At 46.9% G+C, this 22,290-nt stretch overlaps 1 protein-coding gene across 1 annotated transcript; it reads right to left on the reverse strand.

Moving 5' to 3' along the window:
• Positions 1-14,901: 14,901 nt before the first annotated feature.
• On the reverse strand, positions 14,902-20,376 carry LOC117443755 (ubiquitin carboxyl-terminal hydrolase 29-like). Its single transcript, XM_071202654.1, has 17 exons — positions 20,288-20,376; positions 20,067-20,128; positions 19,422-19,512; positions 19,269-19,303; positions 18,768-18,816; positions 18,610-18,674; positions 17,944-18,519; positions 17,630-17,692; positions 17,264-17,395; positions 17,045-17,168; positions 16,820-16,971; positions 16,187-16,286; positions 15,887-15,963; positions 15,698-15,806; positions 15,412-15,472; positions 15,029-15,189; positions 14,902-14,955 (listed from the first exon to the last, which is right to left on the reverse strand). Exons 1-17 carry the CDS (start codon positions 20,306-20,308, stop codon positions 14,950-14,952), a joined length of 1,884 nt encoding a protein of 627 aa, XP_071058755.1. The 5' UTR covers positions 20,309-20,376; the 3' UTR covers positions 14,902-14,949.
• Between the last annotated feature and the right edge of the window lie 1,914 nt (positions 20,377-22,290).

A 22,290-nucleotide genomic window follows, 5' to 3' on the forward strand; every position in this document is an offset into this window, starting at 1 on the left:
CAAGAACAGTTCCTGTGCTTTTCTGGTGCTTAACTGGTTCTTCTCTGGTTCTGCCCCTTTTCAACCAAACCGGTTCCAGAGCCAGTTCCGTTCTTCACTGTTTCAGCCGCAGCGGAGCCGGCTTTCCAGATTAACTTGTTTTCCGATCAACTGGGGCACAGATGTGGGGGGCGTGGCCTTCGACTGAAATACACATTTCGATCGCTCCTTCTGTCGTTTACATAAATTTGTTGGTATATTTGGCTCGGTAGGAAGACTTTGATGCACATTCAGTCCCAGTGTGTGAGGTTGTGGTTACGATGGCGATATCCTGACGCGAACAGCGAGGACTACAAAAAGAAAAACGAGATCACTGGTGATGTCTGTTCAAAACATTGCGAGCTCCAATACATAATTTAAACCAGCTATTGCTGCCAGACTTATCACTGAATATCGTTCTTAATGTGATACCAAGTCCATCTGAGACCTGTGTACACCTCCAGACAGCCTCCCAGTCAAGCGTACGTTCTTTACTCACAGTTTGAAAGCAGCGTGGAGAAGTCTTCAGCTGTGGTAAACTGCGATCCGCCCAGGGAAAAATGGGATCCGCCCAGGTTAAACTGTGTTAAGACTTCTGTGGCTATCTACCAGCGATCATGTTTAATATGAAAGACTACTTAAACATGTATCCCTTATAAAAAAGTATTCTGCAGCACTCATCCAGACTGTTAACTCGTTTTGCAAAGATAGCAGCCGAAATGTCATTGCTGCATGTGCAGGGATATTTAGACTTTAAAATGCTGATGGGTATTAATGTTGGTCTATTAGGAATCCTCTATTCAAACATAATATTCAGTGTCCATCGACATGAAAATAACAAAAAAGTTCATCCTGGACTCAAACCCAAGTCCCAACAGCAAAAATCACTCAAGCCCTGCGAGTTATGAGTGCACCACGGATCAACACAAAGTATTACACCACCACACTTCAATTTGTTACATTAACCTTGTTAAAAAGTTACATAAAAATGCAACCTGACCATCATTTATAATGTATGCTAATGTAGGAGGCGTGTGGTGCAGTGGGTAGTGCCTTGGTGTTTGGATCAGGGGGTCAAAGGTTCAAACCACACTACAGTCAGCATGTCGTTGTGTCCCTGAGACACTTCATCCCAAATTGCTCCTGTGGGGGGGTTGTCCACAGTGTTGAGTATGTAAGTCGCTTTGGATAGAAGCGTCTAACAAGTGACATGTAATTTATGTACACTTATAATATACATATTATTATAGTAGGCATTTGCTTAGAAATAGTATATTCTGACTGAGGTCTGTATCAAATCTCATTAAGACCCACTGAGATCAGATATCTTAGTTTATCAGCCTGCGAGCCCACATTATGTTGTGTGTTAATTTAAATAAAATGTGTTCTAGTGCACACATAAAATTACAATATGCAAATCAGGCCATGTGTTTCGTTATATTTGCCATGCAACATTATGCTATACAATATAATATTTAGCCTCACAATATAGACATTTTTAAACGCTAACTTTCTAAATAGGCCCCCCATTTCCTGTTGCTATGTCTGCTAATGCAGTAGCTGATAGGATGTAAACCTGGACCAAAGCTTAGAAACAGAATGCAATTAAAAAAAGGTTTATATTCTAGCAATACTGGCTGTCTTTTCTGTCTTGCGACAGACTCACCAAAATAAAATAGTTAACAGCATAGGCATCACGTCCCCTATGGTACATATTGCAACTATAATAACAGTGGCCAAATGCATGTTCTAATATGCAATGCAAGCTTTGCTTCTGTATAGTACATAGACTTACTCATTAGTGTGACAGAAGGAAAGACAACAACAATGATAGTAATGATTCAGTATAAGCTTTATTTGGCATGTAGACATACAAGGAATATAGCCTTTGTATGTCCTGTTGGGATCCAAACCACACAGCGATGGATGTACGGGGCGTATGGCACTCAACTCTTTCCAGGACATGCCGGGGCCCGGCCTGCCTATAGCTTTGCCGATATCTGTGTTGATAGTTAACAGATTAAGAGCGGTGAATCATCTTAGAAACAGGAAGCACTCAAACGTTTGTGTGAGTTTATCTAATTTAGCAGTGATTCCATGTCAGCCACAGCTTGTTACAAAAAACCTGACTGATAGTGTGTTTAACGAACTTAAACTAGCTTTATTAAATGTCAGGTCTTTGGCAGGAAAAACATTTTTAATCAATGATTTTATCACTGAGCACAATCTTGATTTTATGTTTTTAACGGAAACTTGGATTGAACAAAATAACAGTGCAGCTGTTCTTATGGAATCAACCCCTCCCAACTTTAGTTTTATGAGTCAGGAAAGAATGCATAAGAAGGGGGGTGGAGTTGCTATTCTGTTCAATGATTCCCTTCAATGCAGGAAGACATCGTATGGAAACTTTGATTCTTTTGAATATGTGGCCCTTCAGCTGAAATGCTCCTCTCGAGCTCTGTTCCTAAATATCTGTAGACCACCCAAATACTGTGCAAGCTTTTTTGATGACTTTGCTGAACTGCTGTCTATAGTGTGTATTGACTTTGACCGTCTAGTCATTGTTGGTGATTTTAACATCCATGTTGACAACCCCCAGGACAGAGGGGCTAAAGAACTGTTTTGTGTTCTTGATAGCTATGGACTGACTCAGCATGTGACGGAGCCCACGCACAATAAGGGGCACACTCTGGACTTAATGATCGCAAAGGGTCTGAATATCTCTGAGGTTGTGGTGACTGATGTTGCACTGTCTGACCATTCCTGTGTTTTCTTTGAGAGCTCTATTTCTGTTCACACAAGTGTTCAAAAAGAGGTAACCACAAAGCGATATTTAACTGAAAATACTAGGAATTTCTTCCCACTTGCCCCTGCTAACATCTCAGTAAATGAGCTATTACATCATTTTAATTCAAAAATGTTATTGTCACGGTCGAGTGAAGGAAGCAGGACCCAAATGCAGATAACTTTAGAGAAACCCTTTATTATAAGGATAATGCCAAGATACGGAACACTCACCGGTGATCTCAGTCACCAACAAACAATGACCCAACACTGAACACAGAAAGAGACAAGACTAAATACAAGAAGGGGTAATCATGACAACGAGAAACAGCCGGGCAGGGGAGGAGAAACACAAGGACAACAGGTGAACACAATCGGGTAATCAGGGAGGGAAACAGACAGAAAGCAGACAGGCAGGAAACGGGGGTGAACACTTAACACAATAAGACAGGAAACCCAAAGACAAGAAAAACACCAACACAGACAAAACTACAAGCGTGACATAACATGTGAATTGTGACAGAACCCCCCCCTCAAGGGACGGATCCCAGACGTCCCTAAAAAAAACAAAACAAAAAAGTCCAAAACCCCAAGCAGGGTGGGCGGAGGGGGTCCGGAGGACGGGTCTTGGGCTGACAGCCCAGGAACACAGCGGAGGACCAGGAAGGGGTCTCGGGCGGACGGCCCGGGGGGCAAGGTACAGTCCAAAAAGGGGGCTCGGGCGGACGGCCCGGGGTCAAAACAGAGTCCAAGGTGGGGACCATGGAGGACCGAAGGCAGCGGCAGGAAGAGTCAGGGGGCCGGGTCCGAGGGCGAAGGCAACGGCAGGAAGAGTCAGGGGGCCGGGCCCGAGGGCGAAGACCGCAGCTCTCAGGGGGCCGGGCTCGAGGGCGAAGACCGCGGCTCTCAGGGGGCCGGGCTCGAGGGCGAAGACCGCGGCTCTCAGGGGGCCGGGCTCGAGCCGGTGTCGACCGGACAGGATCAGGAGGCCGGGCAGGAAAGCGCTGATGGGACAGCTCCGGAGATCGGGCAGGACCCGGTGTCGGCCGGACAGAAACCGGCGCCGGTCGGACAGGCTTCGGCAGGATCCCCCACGGAAAAGGACCAGGAGTTGGCAGGAACCCCGGCGAGACCGGTGATGGACATGGGGCTGGCAGGGCCCCCGGTAGAACCTCCAACGGCACGGGATATAGGGTTGGCAGGACCCCCGGCAGGAGAGTATTCTGCGGGACCTCCAACGGGACAGGAGAAAGGGTTGGCAGGACCCCCGGCAGGAGAGTATTCTGCGGGACCTCCAACGGCACAGGACACAGGGTTGGCAGGACCCCCGGCAGGGGAGTAGACGGCGGGACCTCCAACGGCACAGGACACAGAGCTGGCAGGACCCCCGGCAGGGGAGCAGACGGCGGGACCTCCAACGAGACCGGACCTAGGGTTGGCAGGACCCCCGGCAGGAGAGTAATCGGCGGGGCCTCCAACGGCACAGGACACAGGGCTGGCAGGACCCCCGGCAGAAGAGTATTCTGCGGGACCTCCAACGGGACAGGACATAGGGTTGGCAGGACCCCCGGCAGGAGAGTATTCTGCGGGACCTCCAACGGCACAGGACACAGGGTTGGCAGGACCCCCGGCAGGGGAGTAGACGGCGGGACCTCCAACGGCACAGGACACAGAGCTGGCAGGACCCCCGGCAGGGGAGCAGACGGCGGGACCTCCAACGAGACCGGACCTAGGGTTGGCAGGACCCCCGGCAGGAGAGTAATCGGCGGGGCCTCCAACGGCACAGGACACAGGGCTGGCAGGACCCCCGGCAGAAGAGTATTCTGCGGGACCTCCAACGGGACAGGACATAGGGTTGGCAGGACCCCCGGCAGGAGAGTATTCTGCGGGACGTCCAACGGCACAGGACACAGGGCTGGCAGGACCCCCGGCAGGGGAGTAGACGGCGGGACCTCCAACGGCACAGGACACAGAGCTGGCAGGACCCCCGGCAGGGGAGCAGACGGCGGGACCTCCAACGAGACCGGACCTAGGGTTGGCAGGACCCCCGGCAGGAGAGTATTCTGCGGGACCTCCAACGGGACAGGACATAGGGTTGGCAGGACCCCCGGCAGGGGAGTAGACGGCGGGACCTCCAACGGCACAGGACACAGAGTTGGCAGGACCCCCGGCAGAAGAGTATTCTGCGGGACCTCCAACGGGACAGGAGAAAGGGTTGGCAGGACCCCCGGCAGGAGAGTATTCTGCGGGACCTCCAACGGCACAGGACACCGGGTTGGCAGGACCCCTGGCAGGGGAGTAGCCGGCGGGACCTCCAACGGCACAGGACACAGAGCTGGCAGGACCCCCGGCAGGGGAGCAGACGGCGGGACCTCCAACGGCACAGGACACAGGGATGGCAGGACCCCCGGCAGGGGAGTAGACGGCGGGACCTCCAACGGCACAGGACACCGGGTTGGCAGGACCCCCGGCAGGGGAGTAGCCGGCGGGACCTCCAACGGCACAGGACACAGAGCTGGCAGGACCCCCGGCAGGAGAGTATTTTGCGGGACCTCCAACGGCACAGGACACAGGGATGGCAGGACCCCCGGCAGGGGAGTAGACGGCGGGACCTCCAACGGCACAGGACACAGGGTTGGCAGGACCCCCAGCGGAACCTCCAACAACACTTGCGTAGGGGCTTGAATTGGGAATGGAGAGGGAACTCGAGCTGAGACTTGAGAGGGGACTCGAGAGGAGACTGGAGAGGGGACTCCAGAGGGGACTAGAGAAGGGAACACGAGAGGGGACTTGAGAGGGGAACTAGAGAGGGGACTCGAGGAGGGACCAGGGGAGGGAACTCGAGAGGGAACTCGAGAGGGGACTCGAGGGGGAACTGGAGAGGGGACTCGAGATGGAAACAGAGAGGGAACTCGAGGAGGGAACTGGAGATGGAAACAGAGAGGGGACTCGAAAAGGGACTACAGAGGGGACTAGAGGAGAGACTAGAGGAGGGACTAGAGGAGTAACTAGAGAAGGGAACTCGAGAGGGGAACTAGAGAGGGGACTCGAGGAGGGACTAGAGGAGGGCCTAAAGGAGGGAACTCGAGAGGGGACTCGAGGGGGAACTGGAGAGGGAACTTGAGATGGAAACAGAGAGGGGACTCGAACAGAGACTAAAGAGGGGACTAGAGGAGAGACTAGAGGAGGGACTAGAAGAGTAACTAGAGAAGGGAACTCGAGAGGGAAACTAGAGAGGGGACTCGAGGAGGAACCAGAGGAGGGAACCTGAGATGGGACTGTGGCAGCTGGGACCAGCTCTGGGTCTGGAACCAAGGCAGCTGGGATCGGGACCATGGCTGCTGGGGCCAGAACTGGGGCTGAAACCATGGCTGCAGGGACCGGAATTGAAGCCAGAATCATGGCTGTTGAAGCCAGAATCCTGTCTATAAGATCCAGCTCTGAAGTCGGAAACATGACTGTATAGGGCGCTCTTGGAGCCGGGACCATGGCCGCTGGGACCGGCCCTGGAGCTGGAAACATGGCTGTATGATACAGTTCTGGAGCCTGGATCATGACTGTGTGGGGCGGTCTTGGAGCCGGAAACATGGCTGCGGGAGCCTGTACTGGGGCTGGAACCATGGCTGCTGGGGCCTGTACTGGGACTGGAACCATGGCTGCTGGGGCCTGTACTGGGACTGGAACCATGGCTGCTGGGGCCCGTGCTCCTTGTCTGGCCTTGCGACGACTCCTCTTAGCAGCCGCCTGAATACTCCGTGGGCCTCCATAAGCCTGACGAGTTCCAGCACATGACTCCAGAACAGGAGCAGGAACTGGGACAGAAGCATGGGTTGACCCCAGACGGACCACTCCGAGACGTCTGCAATCAGCAGGCCGGAAATCACACCTCCAGAGGAAGTCCAACATCCAGTCAGGCAAGTATTTCACCAAGTCGGGCTTCTCCATCGCCAACCGGTGCGCCTCTACCAGAGCGGCCTCCTTCAGCCGAACACTGGACGCTTCCTTCCACCAATCGTGGCAACATCCCAAAGGAAAAGAAAACTGTTGCAGCTCCACCTCAAAAGGATCGTCTGCTGGGTCCATTTCGGGTTGGGTCATTCTGTCACGGTCGAGTGAAGGAAGCAGGACCCAAATGCAGATAACTTTAGAGAAACCCTTTATTATAAGGATAATGCCAAGATACGGAACACTCACCGGTGAACTCCGTCACCAACAAACAACGACCCAACACTGAACACAGACAGAGACAAGACTAAATACAAGAAGGGGTAATCATGACAACGAGAAACAGCCGGGCAGGGGAGGAGAAACACAAGGACAACAGGTGAACACAATCGGGTAATCAGGGAGGGAAACAGACAGAAAGCAGACAGGCAGGAAACGGGGGTGAACACTTAACACAATAAGACAGGAAACCCAAAGACAAGAAAAACACCAACACAGACAAAACTACAAGCGTGACATAACATGTGCATTGTGACAGTTATAGATGCCATTGCTCCAACTAAGGTAAAGGAAGTGTCTGGCAAGAAAATATCTCCATGGAGAAAGGCCATGACCGTGAAAACAGAAAAAAGAGAATGTCGAAAAGCTGAACGCAGGTGGCGAAAAACAAATCTCCAGGTTCACTTTGAAATCTATAAAGAGAGACTTGGCCTTTATAATTTGGAATTGAAAAAAGCACGACAATCATTCTTCTCTGACATCATTACCAAAAACAAAAACAACGCACGTGCCTTGTTTGCTACCGTCGACAGACTAACTAACCCCCCAGTGTCAGTAGCCTCTGAATTTCTATCCACCAGGGCGTGCAATGATTTTGCCTTTTTCACTGACGATAATCAGAAAATCAGACAAGCAGTCAGTGCCTCTGCATCAGGAACAGCAAATGTGTTTTCTCTGTGTCCACCTAACATCAATTCAGACACCATGACACAATTCCATCAGATTAATGATAGAAACCTAGAGGACATTATACAACTTCTGAAGTCCTCCTCCTGCTGCCTTGATATTATTCCAACAGGATTTTTCAAAGATGTTTTTCATTGCATGGCCTCAGATCTACTTCATATAGTAAACAAATCTCTTCACTCAGGTATTTTTCCACAGGTCCTGAAAACTGCAGTCATTAAACCGCTCTTAAAAAAGAATAATCTAGATGCTTCAGTAATGAACAATTACAGGCCCATATCAAACCTCCCATTTCTAGGTAAGATCATTGAAAAAGTTGTTTTTCAACAGTTGAGTAATTTCTTCCATTTAAATAGTTGTTTCGATGTGTTCCAGTCAGGCTTTCGTCCAAACCACAGCACTGAGACTGCTCTTGTAAAGGTCTTTAATGACATCCACTTAAACACAGACAGTGGCAGAACTTCAGTGTTAGTATTATTAGATCTCAGTGCTGCGTTTGACACTGTTGACCACAGCATATTACTAGACCGACTGGAAAGCTGGGTGGGACTTTCGGAAACAGTTCTAAATTGGTTTGAATCCTACTTAAAGGACAGAAACAACTTTGTTTCTATAGGTACATACACATCTGAGTTGACAAATATGACATGTGGGGTTCCTCAAGGCTCCATCTTGGGGCCTCTTCTCTTTAACATCTACATGCTACCACTGGCTCAGATAATGAAGAACAACACAATAAGTTACCATAGCTATGCGGATGACACACAAATGTACGTAACAATTTCACCAGGAGACTATGCTCCAATTCAAACACTGAGTAAGTGCATTGAACAAATCAATGACTGGATGTGTCAGAACTTTCTCCAATTAAACAAAGATACAACTGAGGTAATGGTTTTTGGAGCCAAGGCAGAACGTATAAAAGTTAGCGCTGAGCTTCAGTCTGCAATGTTCAAACCAACAGATAAAGCCAGAAATCTAGGTGTAGTCATGGACTCTGACCTGAGTTTCAACAGTCACATTAAAACAGTTACTAAATCAGCCTACTATCACCTAAAGAACATATCTAGCATTAAAAGACTAATGTCACAGCAGGATCTGGAGACACGTGTCCATGCCTTTATCTTCAGTAGACTCGACTACTGCAATGGTGTCTTCACAGGTCTCACTAAAAAATCTATTAGGAAGCTGCAGCTGATTCAGAACGCCGCTGCTCGAGTCCTCACTAACACTAAGAAAGTGGATCACTCCTGTTCTGAAGTCTTTACACTGGCTTCCTGTGTGTCAAAGAATAGATTTCTAAATACTGCTGCTGGTTTATAAAGCACTGAATGGTTTAGGCCCAAAATACATTTCTGACCTCCTGCTAAATTATGAACCATCCAGATCTCTCAGGTCTTCAGGGACTGGTCAGCTTTCTGTCCCCAGAGTCAGAACTAAACATGGAGAAGCAGCGTTCAGTTATTATGCTCCAAATATCTGGAACAAACTCCCAGAAACCTGCAGGTCCGCTGCAACTCTGACTACTTTTAAATCCAGGCTGAAGACTTTTCTTTTTGTCGCTGCTTTTAATTGAACTTTTCATATCTTAGACTGCACTTTAACTTTTATCCATGTACTTTTTCTTTTAATGTTTTAAATTTAAATTTAATTAATTTTTCCATGACATTTATGAGAGGGACTGCTCGAAAGTAGGATATTTGGGATATCCATCGTAGCCAAGGTTTACGATCAGTTTTTAGGTGATTTGTACTGAGGAACAAGTATCACATCACCGACGGGTGAAAAATAGTGTTTTGGTACCACGGGGTGTTCAGGTAACACTTAAAGACTTTGTTATGGAACGCAAAGCAGAGTAGGGTGCTAGTACACCCTCCTGAGGGTCCGATTGTGGATGTCATGCGAGCAAAACATGGTGTAAACCGTCTGAAACTCCATGACATTTATGAGAGGGACTGCTCGAAAGTAGGATATTTGGGATATCCATCGTAGCCAGGGTTTACGATCAGTTTTTGGGTGATTTGTACTGAGGAACAAGTATCACATCACCGACGGGTGAAAAATAGTGTTTTGGTAACACGGGGTGTTCAGGTAACACTTAAAGACTTTGTTATGGAACGCAAAGCAGAGTAGGGGGCTAGTACACCCTCCTGAGGGTCCGACTGTGGATGTCATGCGAGCATAACATGGTGAAAACAATCAGTCTAAATCAACAATCAGGACGGAAATGTTCGGATTTCCAAAGGGAGGTTCTGTGAATAAATTAAAAATCAAGAACCGAAATAATTGAACTATTCATATCTTAGACTGCACTGTAACTTTTATCTTTTAATGTTTATTTTATTAGCTTTTCTTTTTAATGACTGATTTTAAATGCCATTTTCTTAATGTCTTTCATTTTTTGTTTTTCTTTTAATGTTTCTTTTTTTTTATCTTTTACTGTTTTTAAATGCCTTTGTCTGAATGTCTTTCATTTTTGTAAAGCACCTTGAATTGCCTGGTGCTGAAAGGTGCTATATAAATAAACTTACGGCAGATATGTAATATTTAATGCAGCCGGACCGTGTATTACAATGCCGTTATGTGATGACTTTCAAAGAGAAAAGCAAGCACACTCGGAATAAAGTATTATTGTATTTTTAAAAAACGTTTTCAGATTTCACATCACATAAACACCAAATCCCAGCATGCATTGCGGCTAAACCATCCAATCATCGAGCTGAGGATCTTGCCTACGTCTGTTTCCGGTTTCGTTTATGACCGATGTATTTTGTTACACACACATTCCTTCAAATTTAAATGTACATTAAAGTATTTCGTGAGGCCTTCTAACATGTTTTTAAATATAACTACGGTTGTAGTTGAAGAGTTTGTAAATTAACATGAACCGAAGCTGTTGCCTGGCAACTTAATCGCACAACGTCACGTCTGTTAATTCCACATTCACACACACACGGATTAACATCGATTTAATACATTAATGTAGCCTTTGTTTCTGCTCAAAGAGGTGTCGACCAGCTGGGGCAACAAGAAAATCGGCGTAATCGAGTGTGACTATTACAAAATAAATCATTACGTCGGAGTAGCATTTGGTTGGTATTTCCGGTTATTTCTCCACTGGTTAACATGGGGTAACAATACCGTGTAACTGTCACGTTTGAAATCGTGACATCTTCACGTCTCCCAGCATGGTACATCGTCACATGTTCACGTCTTGCCGTGATACCGGGTTGGACACATTACACATAAAAGAAATGTGAACAAATGATTACTGCAGATCAGTAAAAAGCAGATTAAACAAAGAAGTTTTTTATCAGTCCGTTGGTTTCTTTATGGCACGGCTGTTAAGGTGCGAAGGATTGAGAGAGACTGAAGTAGAGACGGAAACAACATGCCCTGCTCGTTCAATCCTCTCCGATCCAAAGTGGTCTGGCGCTCTCGTACCAAACAGGTTTAAGGTGTAAGGTATCCCAACAAATCAAGTGCATGACACAGAGGTCGCTGATGGCTTTGAGTAGCACCTCACACTCCCTCACACTCTAGTAAGTCAAATTAAATGCGTTTTCAGGGAGATTAGAGGACAGTGAGCGTCATGTTAGGTTAGTGGTAAAACGTCCAAATGAGTTTCTGATGAAGTTGCATTTATTCCACGAGTCACATTCCACATCTGTCTCTGTAATATAGGCATTGGTGGCTAACAAATGATTTAAAAAAAATACTCTTAAGAAATATAATCACATAACAAATAACACAAAATATAAAAAGTAGTTTAAATGTTTCATTGTCTGCAGACATAAGAAATACAGTTACGTGTAAATAACCATGTAAACCTTTGCACATGTAAGTGTTTAAAAAGCCTAACCCCAAAGTGAAACACTTCACATTACCATAACTTAAAGAGAACTACCATGATAATTGTTCTAGTAACTGTGTTTTGGGTTTCTGCTAGAACGCGTTAACATGCTTTCAAGTTAGAAAAACATTGTTTTTATTTAACTGTCTGAATATATATGTATTTTTCCTTCAAATATGTGAAATGACCCACACAGAGAATGTGGTTGTGGACATTTAAGAACATGATATATAATAGAGTTCACTTTAAAAACAAGACCTTATAATGACACACAAAATGAATGAAATGCACTCAGACCATAATATATATTTTTATAAATTATTTATTTATTTATATAGTTATACATAGTGGTGCACGATAATTATATTAGGAATTATGACGTCATCCCGATAAACCCGATAAAAGTATTAATAGCCCCGATAATATACAATATATTTCTTGGGTAAAAAAAAGAAAAGATCCTGCGGTGTGGGTGGATTGGGATGAGGGGCGCTTGTTTTCCACTCGGCTCCTCCCGTGTTGCCAGAACTGTGGTATTAGTGGTTTAGGAAGAGGGGAGTTCTTCACAAATCCAGCGCTCCCTAACTCGTGCCTGGCTGTGACGTAAATGGTGTGCGGCCGTGAAGCCAGGACAGCAAACAAACATGTCGTCGGTAGTATGGGACTATTTCAAAGTTTCAGAGGAAAAAAGTAGAAAACATTACATTCAGTTATAACTGCCAACACAAACATTATTTACACTATTACAGCCCGTCTACACTACAGCGTCGAAAGCTCCAATCTGCCCATTCACTTTCAATGGGGTGACGTCACGTAGCCGCGCTTTTTCGCCGAACTGAATTGTGGGTAGCAGAGCGGTCCGTCTCAGGCGACAGAAGTTGAACAATGTTCAACTTCTGTCGCCTGAGACGCCGGAGTAGCCAGCGCCAGCCAATCAAATCCCGTTTCCCAAAATCTGACAGCTGAAGCCGTAGCCAATCAAACCGCGTCTAAGCTGGGAGAGATATCCCGCCGTTCATTTTTATATTTAAAAAAAAGTCGGAGGAGAAACTAACTATCGCCGTAGCAAATCACCCGGTTTTGTATGACCAGACCCTCTTCACCTACCGGGATACAAACCGGAGGAACCAGGCATGGAGGGAGGGGGCAGAGACAGTGGGGGAAACTGGTAGGTTTTCGCCTGTTTGGGGAGTTTATATATATATTGCTCCCATAAAATCCCCGGGGTTTTTTGCTTTGTATGTCGGGGGCGGGAGATTCATGTGATTGGTTGTTGGTCGTGTTGCTTGAATAAAATCCCCAAGTTCCAGACACGCCCAGCTCCAAGCTATTTTTGAAGCTGTAGTGTGGACGCTCCGTTATGGCCCCTGTTGTGCCACAAAATGTTTGTAATGTTAACTACTGTAAGTTGGTCGAACGAATGCCTCCTCATCCGGAAGCTGACCGAGCAGCAGTCGAGAGGAGCCGAGCGCATCCGCGAAGCACACGTCAGAGTTCCCGTTAGCCGGCAAATCTAAATATCTTCGGTCAAAATAATTTCCCTTTAGAGCAATACCGCTTCAGTTGCGCCACTTATGTGACAGACAAGAAGAGTATGTGACAGACAAGAATAGTCAACTCTAATGTCCAACACGTAATGTGGAGAAAGAGATGTCCTGGATGGGTTGATTGTGCGTTGATCTGTTGGTAATGCCTCGAGGTTCCGGTGGGCATGTAAACAAATGCATAATGCTGCGCTATACTTTGTGGCCTCACCCGGTTGCATAGCAACACTTATTGTGTAGTTGTCTTTTAATAAGCAGGTGGTCATATCATTAGCTAGAACTAGCTGGATCTGATCGATATGGACATAAACGCGAGTGAAGTCTAATCTGACGGGAGAGAGAGATCAGCTGCTGCTGACGAGTCGAGACTCGACACGCAGCTCTGCATCACCACATGCAGCGGTGAGCGGAACAAAACACACACGTCAGGTTAGAATATCACACGTAGCTATTTTAATTACCTCTCAAACTACCGTAACTAGTTATAGATATGTTTAGTTTTACTGTCGGGTCACTCATTACTGATCCGCGAGCTGCATGATACTGGCATAATAGATTGCCCGATCGGGCAACCAGCAGGTGAGGCTTCATTGCTCGAGCTAAATACTAGATGGCCCCGGGCCATCGGGCAGTCCTTAATGTCGAGCCCAGAGTGCAATCCAGTGAGCCAGTGAGTTGGTTATTTTCTCAGACGTGGACTTACTTATCCTGGCCCTGAAACCAGTCATCTGGTTGAGTGTGGGTTGGGTCAGGGTGTGGTTCCTTGCACTCGGAGTCGGGCTAACGTCCACGCTAGCTGCTACATGCTTTGCATTTAGGTGATACTTTAGGCTTGATGTGCTGCGGTGATATGCACATTCTTTTTTGCATAATTTGCACACAACCGTGCTCTTATCGACGCTTCCATCCGTCCGTTTTTTAATACAAAATGTCCCATCCACGGGGCCGACCAAAGCGGTCTCATCAGCTTGTTCGTTCATGTTTGACTATTGTTCACCGTGGTTTGTTGTTGTTTGAAGTCCCATGCTGAAGTCATGAACGTTAGTTGGTGCTCCAGTATAATCGGTACGCCTGAAACTCGTCCAGTGAGAAACGTTCCGCTGTGCAAAAATAAGTGCGATTAAAATGCGTACATTTTTTTAACGCGTTAATTTTTGTGTAATTAATTCATCTTAATTAACGCGTTAAAGTCCCGGCCCTAATATATATATATTATATTATTATCGGTTATCGGTATCGGTCTTGAGAAGCAGGAAGTTATAGGTATCGGTTTCAAAAAACCAATATCGTGTATCCCTAATTATACAAATTATTTACAGTCGTTCCCAGAGAGCAAGCCGGCCGACTCATCTCCAAATATGATGTTAAAAATATGAACTGTCTGAAAATAAATTCTAAGTTTAAAAAAGATATATATATATGAGCTGTCTGATCCGCGGCCAACTCAGAGCGAGGACTTGGAGATGAGTTCTGACTGGCCTGGTAAAGATTCAGAGGCGACGGCGGCGAGGAAAAACTCCCTTTTACAGGAAGAGACCTCGGGAGGAACCTGGCTCTCTGGGAGAAGCCCCTCCTCCTGAGGGCCGGTGGAGAGGGGGGGTCCTCTCTCTGCTGCGGGCCCCATCATCTGCTGGTCCTCCATCTGCAGCACCTGCAGAAGCAGAGGGAGAGACCTACCTGTGTGGTCCCACGTCGCTGCCCGCCTCCTGATCCCCGTCCTGGCCCTCAGTCCCCCCCTCCCCTGGGGAGAGACTGAGGGGAACTCACACTTACCTCTTGGTCCCCCGTAACCCCTCACCTGGGCTCGTCCTCAGCCCGCCTCCATCCCCCGCCGCCCCTCTACAACTGAGAACACAGAACACTCAGAGTTGTGTTGTGAGCAAAGCTGGAAACAGCGTTTCATCCTCGGCCCGCTCACCTGTCTCCTCTGGTAGAAGAGGATGAAGGCGGTGTCTCTCCTCTCCTGACACACAGCCTCCCCGGTGGTGCGAGTGACCTGCGCATCGTTGCAGGTCAGCCATCTGTCGGAGGGGTCGTCAAGCCCCGCCTCCGGATGGAGAACGTCGCTGATGTAGTGTCCTGACGGGAGACAATGCACTGTTAGGTCAGAGGTCACACATACTGGGGCATATTAGGGTTATTTGAGGTCAACATATATTAATATGGGGAGGGGGGTATTCATTCATATCCTGCATTTAAAGTGAAGTCAAGAGAAGAAAGCTCACAGACCTACCAGAACAAAATCAAAGTTGTACATTGTCGTAACAAACATTAAAAAATAAACAAGAAATAAAGTCTTACCACTGCTTGTATTGTTCCCCAGGTGGTTGATGATGCTCACCAGGCTGTACCACCCAGTATCCTGAGAGGGCACAGTGCCAACAGTTAGCCACACACACTTTACACAGCAGCTACACACACACACACACACACACACACACACACACACACACACACACACACACACACACACACACACACACACACACACACACACACACACACACACACACACACACACACACACACACACACACACACACACACACACACACACACACACACACACACACTGTGCTGTTGTTACCTCAGTAGAGGACACCATCAGCTCTCTGAAGATGGTGACCGGGTCGCTCAGCTTCACCAGCTGCATGCTGGGAGTGAAACAGATGCGCCTCACGTGCAGGATCAGAACTCTGTGGAAGACAACCAGACGGACTGTTAGGAGACACTTTTAAATCAAACACGTGTCAGCACCGTGAAGCGGTTCACTCACTTTGGCAGCGTCTTGAAGGCCGGCTGCTGCACGGATCTGTGGGAGCCGCAGTCACACCTGAAGTCCAGCTCCGTCTCCTGGACACACATGCTGTCAGATACTGTACACACAAGGACTGTGTGTGTGTGTGTGTGTGTGTGTGTGTGTGTGTGTGTGTGTGTGTGTGTGTGTGTGTGTGTGTGTGCGTGCGTGCGTGTGTGTGTGTGTGCGTGTGTGTGTGTGTGTGTGTGTGTGTGTGTGTGTGTGTGTGTGTGTGTGTGTGTGTGTATGTGTGTGTGTGTGTGTGTGTGTGTGTGTTACCATGAGGTAGCTCTGCAGCATGTCCCCCACTGAGGCTCCAGGCAGCAGCTTGAGTGACAGGTTGGTGTAGTCCTCCTCACGCGTGGACCCGGCTCCACAGCTGCACGTTAGAGGGACAGCACACAGTGAGCTCACAGCACCACGTGGACCACCTCCAGGCCATCAGCTCAGAGCTCAATATGACGTCTCAAGAAACACACTTTGAATTTCTGTACCGCTACAAATACACTCACACTGCGCATCCACTGCCCTCTCCTGATTGGCTGAGTGGAGCTCACTATTGAGGCTCCGTTATATCAGTAGCAGCGACTGAAGGGAGTGATTCACTTTGTTACTGTAAGCTAACGGAGGCTAATTCACTAGCATTAGCTAATGCTAATTCACTAGCATTAGCTAATGCTAATTCACTAGCATTAGCTAATGCTAATTCATTAGCATTAGCTAATGCTAATTTCTTAAATTGTTACTAAAGATATACAGATTAGATATTAGTGGACCTTATTAAACGTATTGTTTGCCGCTAGCTCAAGAAGTCATGATGTGATTACACGGAGAAGCGTATTTCTGACATGAACCCAGAAGTCACAGAGCAGTCAGGGAGATGACGGTCTGTGCTTCGCTGCGTGCTCTTACCTCCTGCAGGTCCTGGTGTTCTGCATCCTGAACACCAGGTGGTCCTCCACGGGGCATCTGTAGACCCTCCCTAGGCGGGCAGCGATGTCCTGCAGCTGGGGGGCCACACCCCTCATCTGGTCCAGGACGGTGGTGAGGAACTCGTGAGCGTCCTGAACACACAGAGACACGCGGTTAGACGCGTCAGGAGGAGGGGAACAGAGAGAAGCCAGGTGGACGACTCACTTGCTGGCGGTTGTTTCTAAACTCCGGAGCCCGGACCGAGAGGGCCTTCTTGAACAAGAGGAGGACCCAGCATTTGAGGGTGCGGTCAGCAGAGCGGTGACACCCCACGATGTTCATGAATCTTCTGCAGAGGGATGATACATGTTGATGTTATAACGTGTGGACCAACCGAGAAGGACCTCACACAGGAGCAAGCTGAGAATGTGTGTGAGTGTGTACCTGATGACTTGGGCCTCCGGCAGGTGGCTCCACACCTCCTGCTGCTGGCTGAGGTCTCCGATGAAGCCCTTCAGCGTGAGGAGGCCCTGCAGGCTGGAGTTCATGTAGCACAGATTGCCCGGGTTCGGAAACCTGACGTCAACATGCAGAATTCATTAGCCAATACTCACAGGACATGGAGAGGGACAACACGAGCAGCTATCATTTCATTTCTCATCAGGCTCGGTTCTCACAAAATACTATCTTTAAACAAAATAAACACTGCATTTGAATAAAACGTCTTTGTTGTCATTGTCAGCAATTCAGTACCAAGATGACAAAAATCCACAGATTTGTGTCGTGTGTGTTTTCAGCAGATCTACTCACCCGAGCCAGTCCTGCCTCCCACCGCGGACCCCCTCGTTGACGGGGACATAACGCTCTCCCTTCCTACAGACAGAGAAACACATACGGTCAGGAAACATGAGGCATACGACTGCAGGAACATGAAGTCTCGTAAACACATTTAGCATCGGTGCTAAAGTATGTGGACATTGTTCAAGATCAGTGTCATTCTACTCTGATAGAATCTGTAGCGGTCAGATTAACGTTGTGGAGACTGAAGCGGCCACATTCCAGATGGTTCTTCAACATGTGTTGATGTTGTTTTGAATGAAACCTGATTGTACTGGTGGACTTACCTGATGGGGGATGTGTCGTGGATCGGCACCGTCTTTTTATCCTCCTTCTTATTGGTTTCTTTCTTCCCCCCGATCACAGGAAGTTCCACCTTCTCTGTCTCTTCCTGGACCTCAGGTACCTTCGTCTTCTCTTCCTGGACCTCAGGTACCTTTTTCTTCTCTTCCTGGACCTCAAGTACCTTCTTCTCCGTCTCTTCCTGGACCTCAGGTACCTTCTTCTTCTCTTCCTGGACCTCAGGTACCTTTGTCTCCTCTTCCTGGACCTCAGGTACCTTCTTCTTCTCTTCCTGGACCTCGGGTACCTTCTTCTTCTCTTCCTGGACCTCAGGTACCTTCTTCTTCTCTTCCTGTACCTCAGGTACCTTCTTCTTCTCTTCCTGGACCTCAGGTACCTTCCTCTGGACCTCAGGTACCTTCTTCTTCTCTTCCTGGACCTCAGGTACCTTCCTCTGGACCTTAGGTACCTTCTTCTTCTCCTCCTCCTCTGCTCCCTGCTCCTGGTCTTCTTCCTCGTCATCAATAGAGGGACTGAAGCTCTGCACCTCAGTGACCTCACACGGAGCTTCTCTGGCTGGGCTGCAACATGGAGGGAGAAACAGATTGTCAGTGTGTGTTATTCTCGGTGACACACACAGTGATGTGTGTGTGTGAGATCAGGCTGCTTACCTCCTGTGAGGTGTGTGAGGGGTCTTCTGCTCCGTCCCTTCACACGGTGCGACTTTACGCTTTTTCTGTGAGGAAACAGGAAGTTCAATGTTACAGCGACACACTTCTTTACCACAATGTGGTGAGATGTGTTGGAGCCGTGGCAGTGTGCGACTCACCCTGAAGCAGGGAAAGATCCAGCAGCTATCACTTCCTGTTGGCCTCGGGCTGATGGACACACACAGCTGATTAATGTACTGCTCAGTGACGTGAGCGACACTGACATGTAACAACACTAGAGAAGACTTGGTTCACTACGAGCAGGCTCATGCTATCGGTGTGGGCCTGGGAAAGCCACACACGGTGCATTTGATCAAATAAAAGATAATATTTAAATAATATTTATAGATGTTCCTTTGCGAACATTGCAGTCAAGTTCAAATGTAAGCCGCTGTCTGCACCTGCATTACCACGAGGCATCAGGAACATTATTTACAACACTACGTGGAGTTCTTACAAATGATTCATAAAATCTTACTTCCCATTTCTAAGCAAGACTTTGAAGCATTGATCAAGACGTCTTAATATGAATCAAGGCTTTACATTCAATGGGGTGAACAACATGTGGAGGACCCGGTTTAAACACTACATGTTCACAACCAGGAGGGGGGTATCCTTACCTCGTCTGCGGTCCACTCTCTCCTCCACTTGTCTTCTGTAAAACAACATGAGAATAAACTGTCAGGCCTCTTTTGTTCACAGAGTCTTAATTCAAACCCTTAAAAGAATATAACTGAGTTCACATGGAGCTGGGCACTTCCTGGGAAACATACCTGTGTCGGTCTGAACAGTCGATAGATCCACGCGGTCCTCCCCGTGCGGGTCTCAGAGGACGGCTTAGCGGCAGCAGCAGCGTCTGGGACTCTGGAGAGACGGCACACAAAGGGTTAATACCTCTGAACACATGTTAGGAAGCAGCTGGAACTGTGAGACAGCTATTGGTCAGGAACTCAAACATATCTGACTAACATTCCAGAGAATTCGGGCCTGAAATAACTTTTTATATAAATGTTATTTTATAAATTATCCGGCAATTATTTTCTAGATTAACTTGACTACAGCTTGATGTGCGTGTCCCGAACACACTGCCCTTAGAAGTGCAGAGTGTAGTGACCGCTCTATTGGCTTACAGCATGTTTTATAACATGTGTTCTTTCTCATTCATAAACCATGTGAACAAAACATCTTAATAATACAAATAATAATAATTCCTTACATTTATTATAGCGCTTTATCAATGACTCAAAGTGCTTTACATATACACACATTCCACACATATCATACATGCAATGGTCAGAAACTGTGGACAATACCCACAGGAGCAAGTTCAGGTGAAGTGTCTCGCCCAATATGACACCACCTCACATCTCCTACATTACCCAGGTATTTGTTTAGTTATCTACTTTCACTTCTCTTACCTTCCACTAGAGATGGAGCACGGCTTGCTCCTGGTCTCCTTAACCTTCTCACTGGTGTTGTTCTGTAGAGGAGAAGGAGAAATAAACATATTTACACAAGTGGCATGAATACTGATATACGATGGACAGTTGTGCCTTTAAAATGCTTTCAAAGAAGATCAAAGCCAAACTAACATGTATCATTCGGGTGAACTAAATGGCTCAGAAAGTGTAAGACAAACCTTTCTTAGGAAATGAAACATGGCTGCAGTCTTGTGGTAGATACAACTCGACTACGGTGTGAGCGAACCTGCACAGAGTGAGTTTAGGTCTGAACTGGGTTGGTTCTGAGCAGCAGCCCGGTAGCTTCAGAAGGCGTGAGAGTTCTAGATTGGTAGGCCTGTCTTAGGCATTCTGTTCTAGAACACATGAAGGTGCGGAAGCCTGCCACGGAGTTCTCTATGCTTCCTTGCCTAGTAAAGCCCGTTTGAGCTGAATGGCCTCCAGGTCGCCTACGAGAAGTCTAACAATGTAATCAGGCCACATTAAGTAGACTAGCAGAGTTCATTTCATTTTCAGCTGAATATTGTCAACAAATAAATAAAAACATTATATATGTTTTTCCTCCAAAAAACTATGAAAACACTTTAATAAGCAACACTTTTGGGTAACGTACTCACACACTGTTGTATATTTTTTAGTTAATACCACCTACACCTTCCTGCTGTCACAAATATTCACTAACACCACTTAAAGTTGGGGGGGGGGGGGGGGGCTCTGTGGGGAGTCTGAAGGAAAGGGCAGATTCTTTTCGGTTGTGTACTTTCAAATTCTAGCGCACTCGAGCTGGTTTCTCCATCCTTACCGACCCCACCTTTAAAATAGTCCCTAATAATAAAGCATGATGTACTCCCGTAATGTTTTTTAACAACTACAGTGACCAGCTGTTTTGGGAAATTAGAGCATTTTTTTATTTTTTATTACAAATAGTAATAATTTAAGCTTGTTTAAATACAAATACATTATATATGAAATACTTTCCAGCCAGCCACAAAAAAACATTTAAACTAAAACTACATGTACATATATTTATTAGGGCTGTCAAGTTAACGCGTTAATAACGCGTTAACGCAAAAAAAAATTAACGCCACTAATTATTTTAACGCGATTAACGCATGTGTATTTTTTTTCCTCGGCCGCCCCGTAGTTTCAGAGCGCATCGAGTTTAAAATACCATCTACAAGCTGACGCTGACAGCCCCGCTCCTGCCGCCCGCTTGTGGCAGACCACACTTCCACGCTCACCGGCAGGCACCGACTGGCCATCGGGAGGACCGGGAGGGTGTGTGTGTGGCCCGAGCGAGCGAGAGAGAGACCTTACGTGCATTACCGTACCGCAGTGTGAACGCGGCTATTGTTGTTGTTAGCATCTGGTGCTAGCTAGCTGCGCTAACGGATATAAGGAGCTGTTTAAATGAAAACAGAGGAGCGCTCTATCCACACAACTGCACCGAGCACTTGACTTTATGCAGGAAGCAGACAGCGGGACATTGTACGAGAAGTCAGCACACTCATGATTGCAGCAACATGATTGCAGCGTCCAGGCAGCTCCCGTTCGAGCATATGCCTTGAGTTGCACATAGCTCCAACGATCCATCACACACACACACACACACACACACACACACACACACACACACACACACACACACACACACACACACACACACACACACACACACACACACACACACACACACACACACACACACACACACACACACACACACACACACACACACACACACACACACACACACACCATTTGTATTGAATGAGAGAGGTTCCAGGTTGTTGTGTTTAATATTCATGAGAATATTTGTCATTGTTCAAATGATAATAAACATTAGCATAAAGCATATTTGTCCACTCATATGTTGATAAGAGTATTACAAACTTGAAAAATATTCCTCTAAGGTACATTTAGAACAGATAAAAAATGTGCGATTAATTTGCGATTAATCGCGATTAACTATTTTAATCGACTGACAGCCCTAATATTTATACATATTTAACATGTATAACAATCATTTTTAGCCTTTTAATCTGTGCAGACGTAGCTTAGCCAAGGTTAGCTGAACACAACATACCTGTTCTTCTGAAATACTTTTCAGTTTTCATTAATAATGCATTCATTCATTAACAAGCAGTAGACAAATGAATTAAGTTTTAATACAAAATTAAAA

Source organism: Pseudochaenichthys georgianus, unplaced genomic scaffold (assembly GCF_902827115.2).
Source record: "Pseudochaenichthys georgianus unplaced genomic scaffold, fPseGeo1.2 scaffold_678_arrow_ctg1, whole genome shotgun sequence".
Taxonomy (NCBI): domain Eukaryota; kingdom Metazoa; phylum Chordata; class Actinopteri; order Perciformes; family Channichthyidae; genus Pseudochaenichthys; species Pseudochaenichthys georgianus.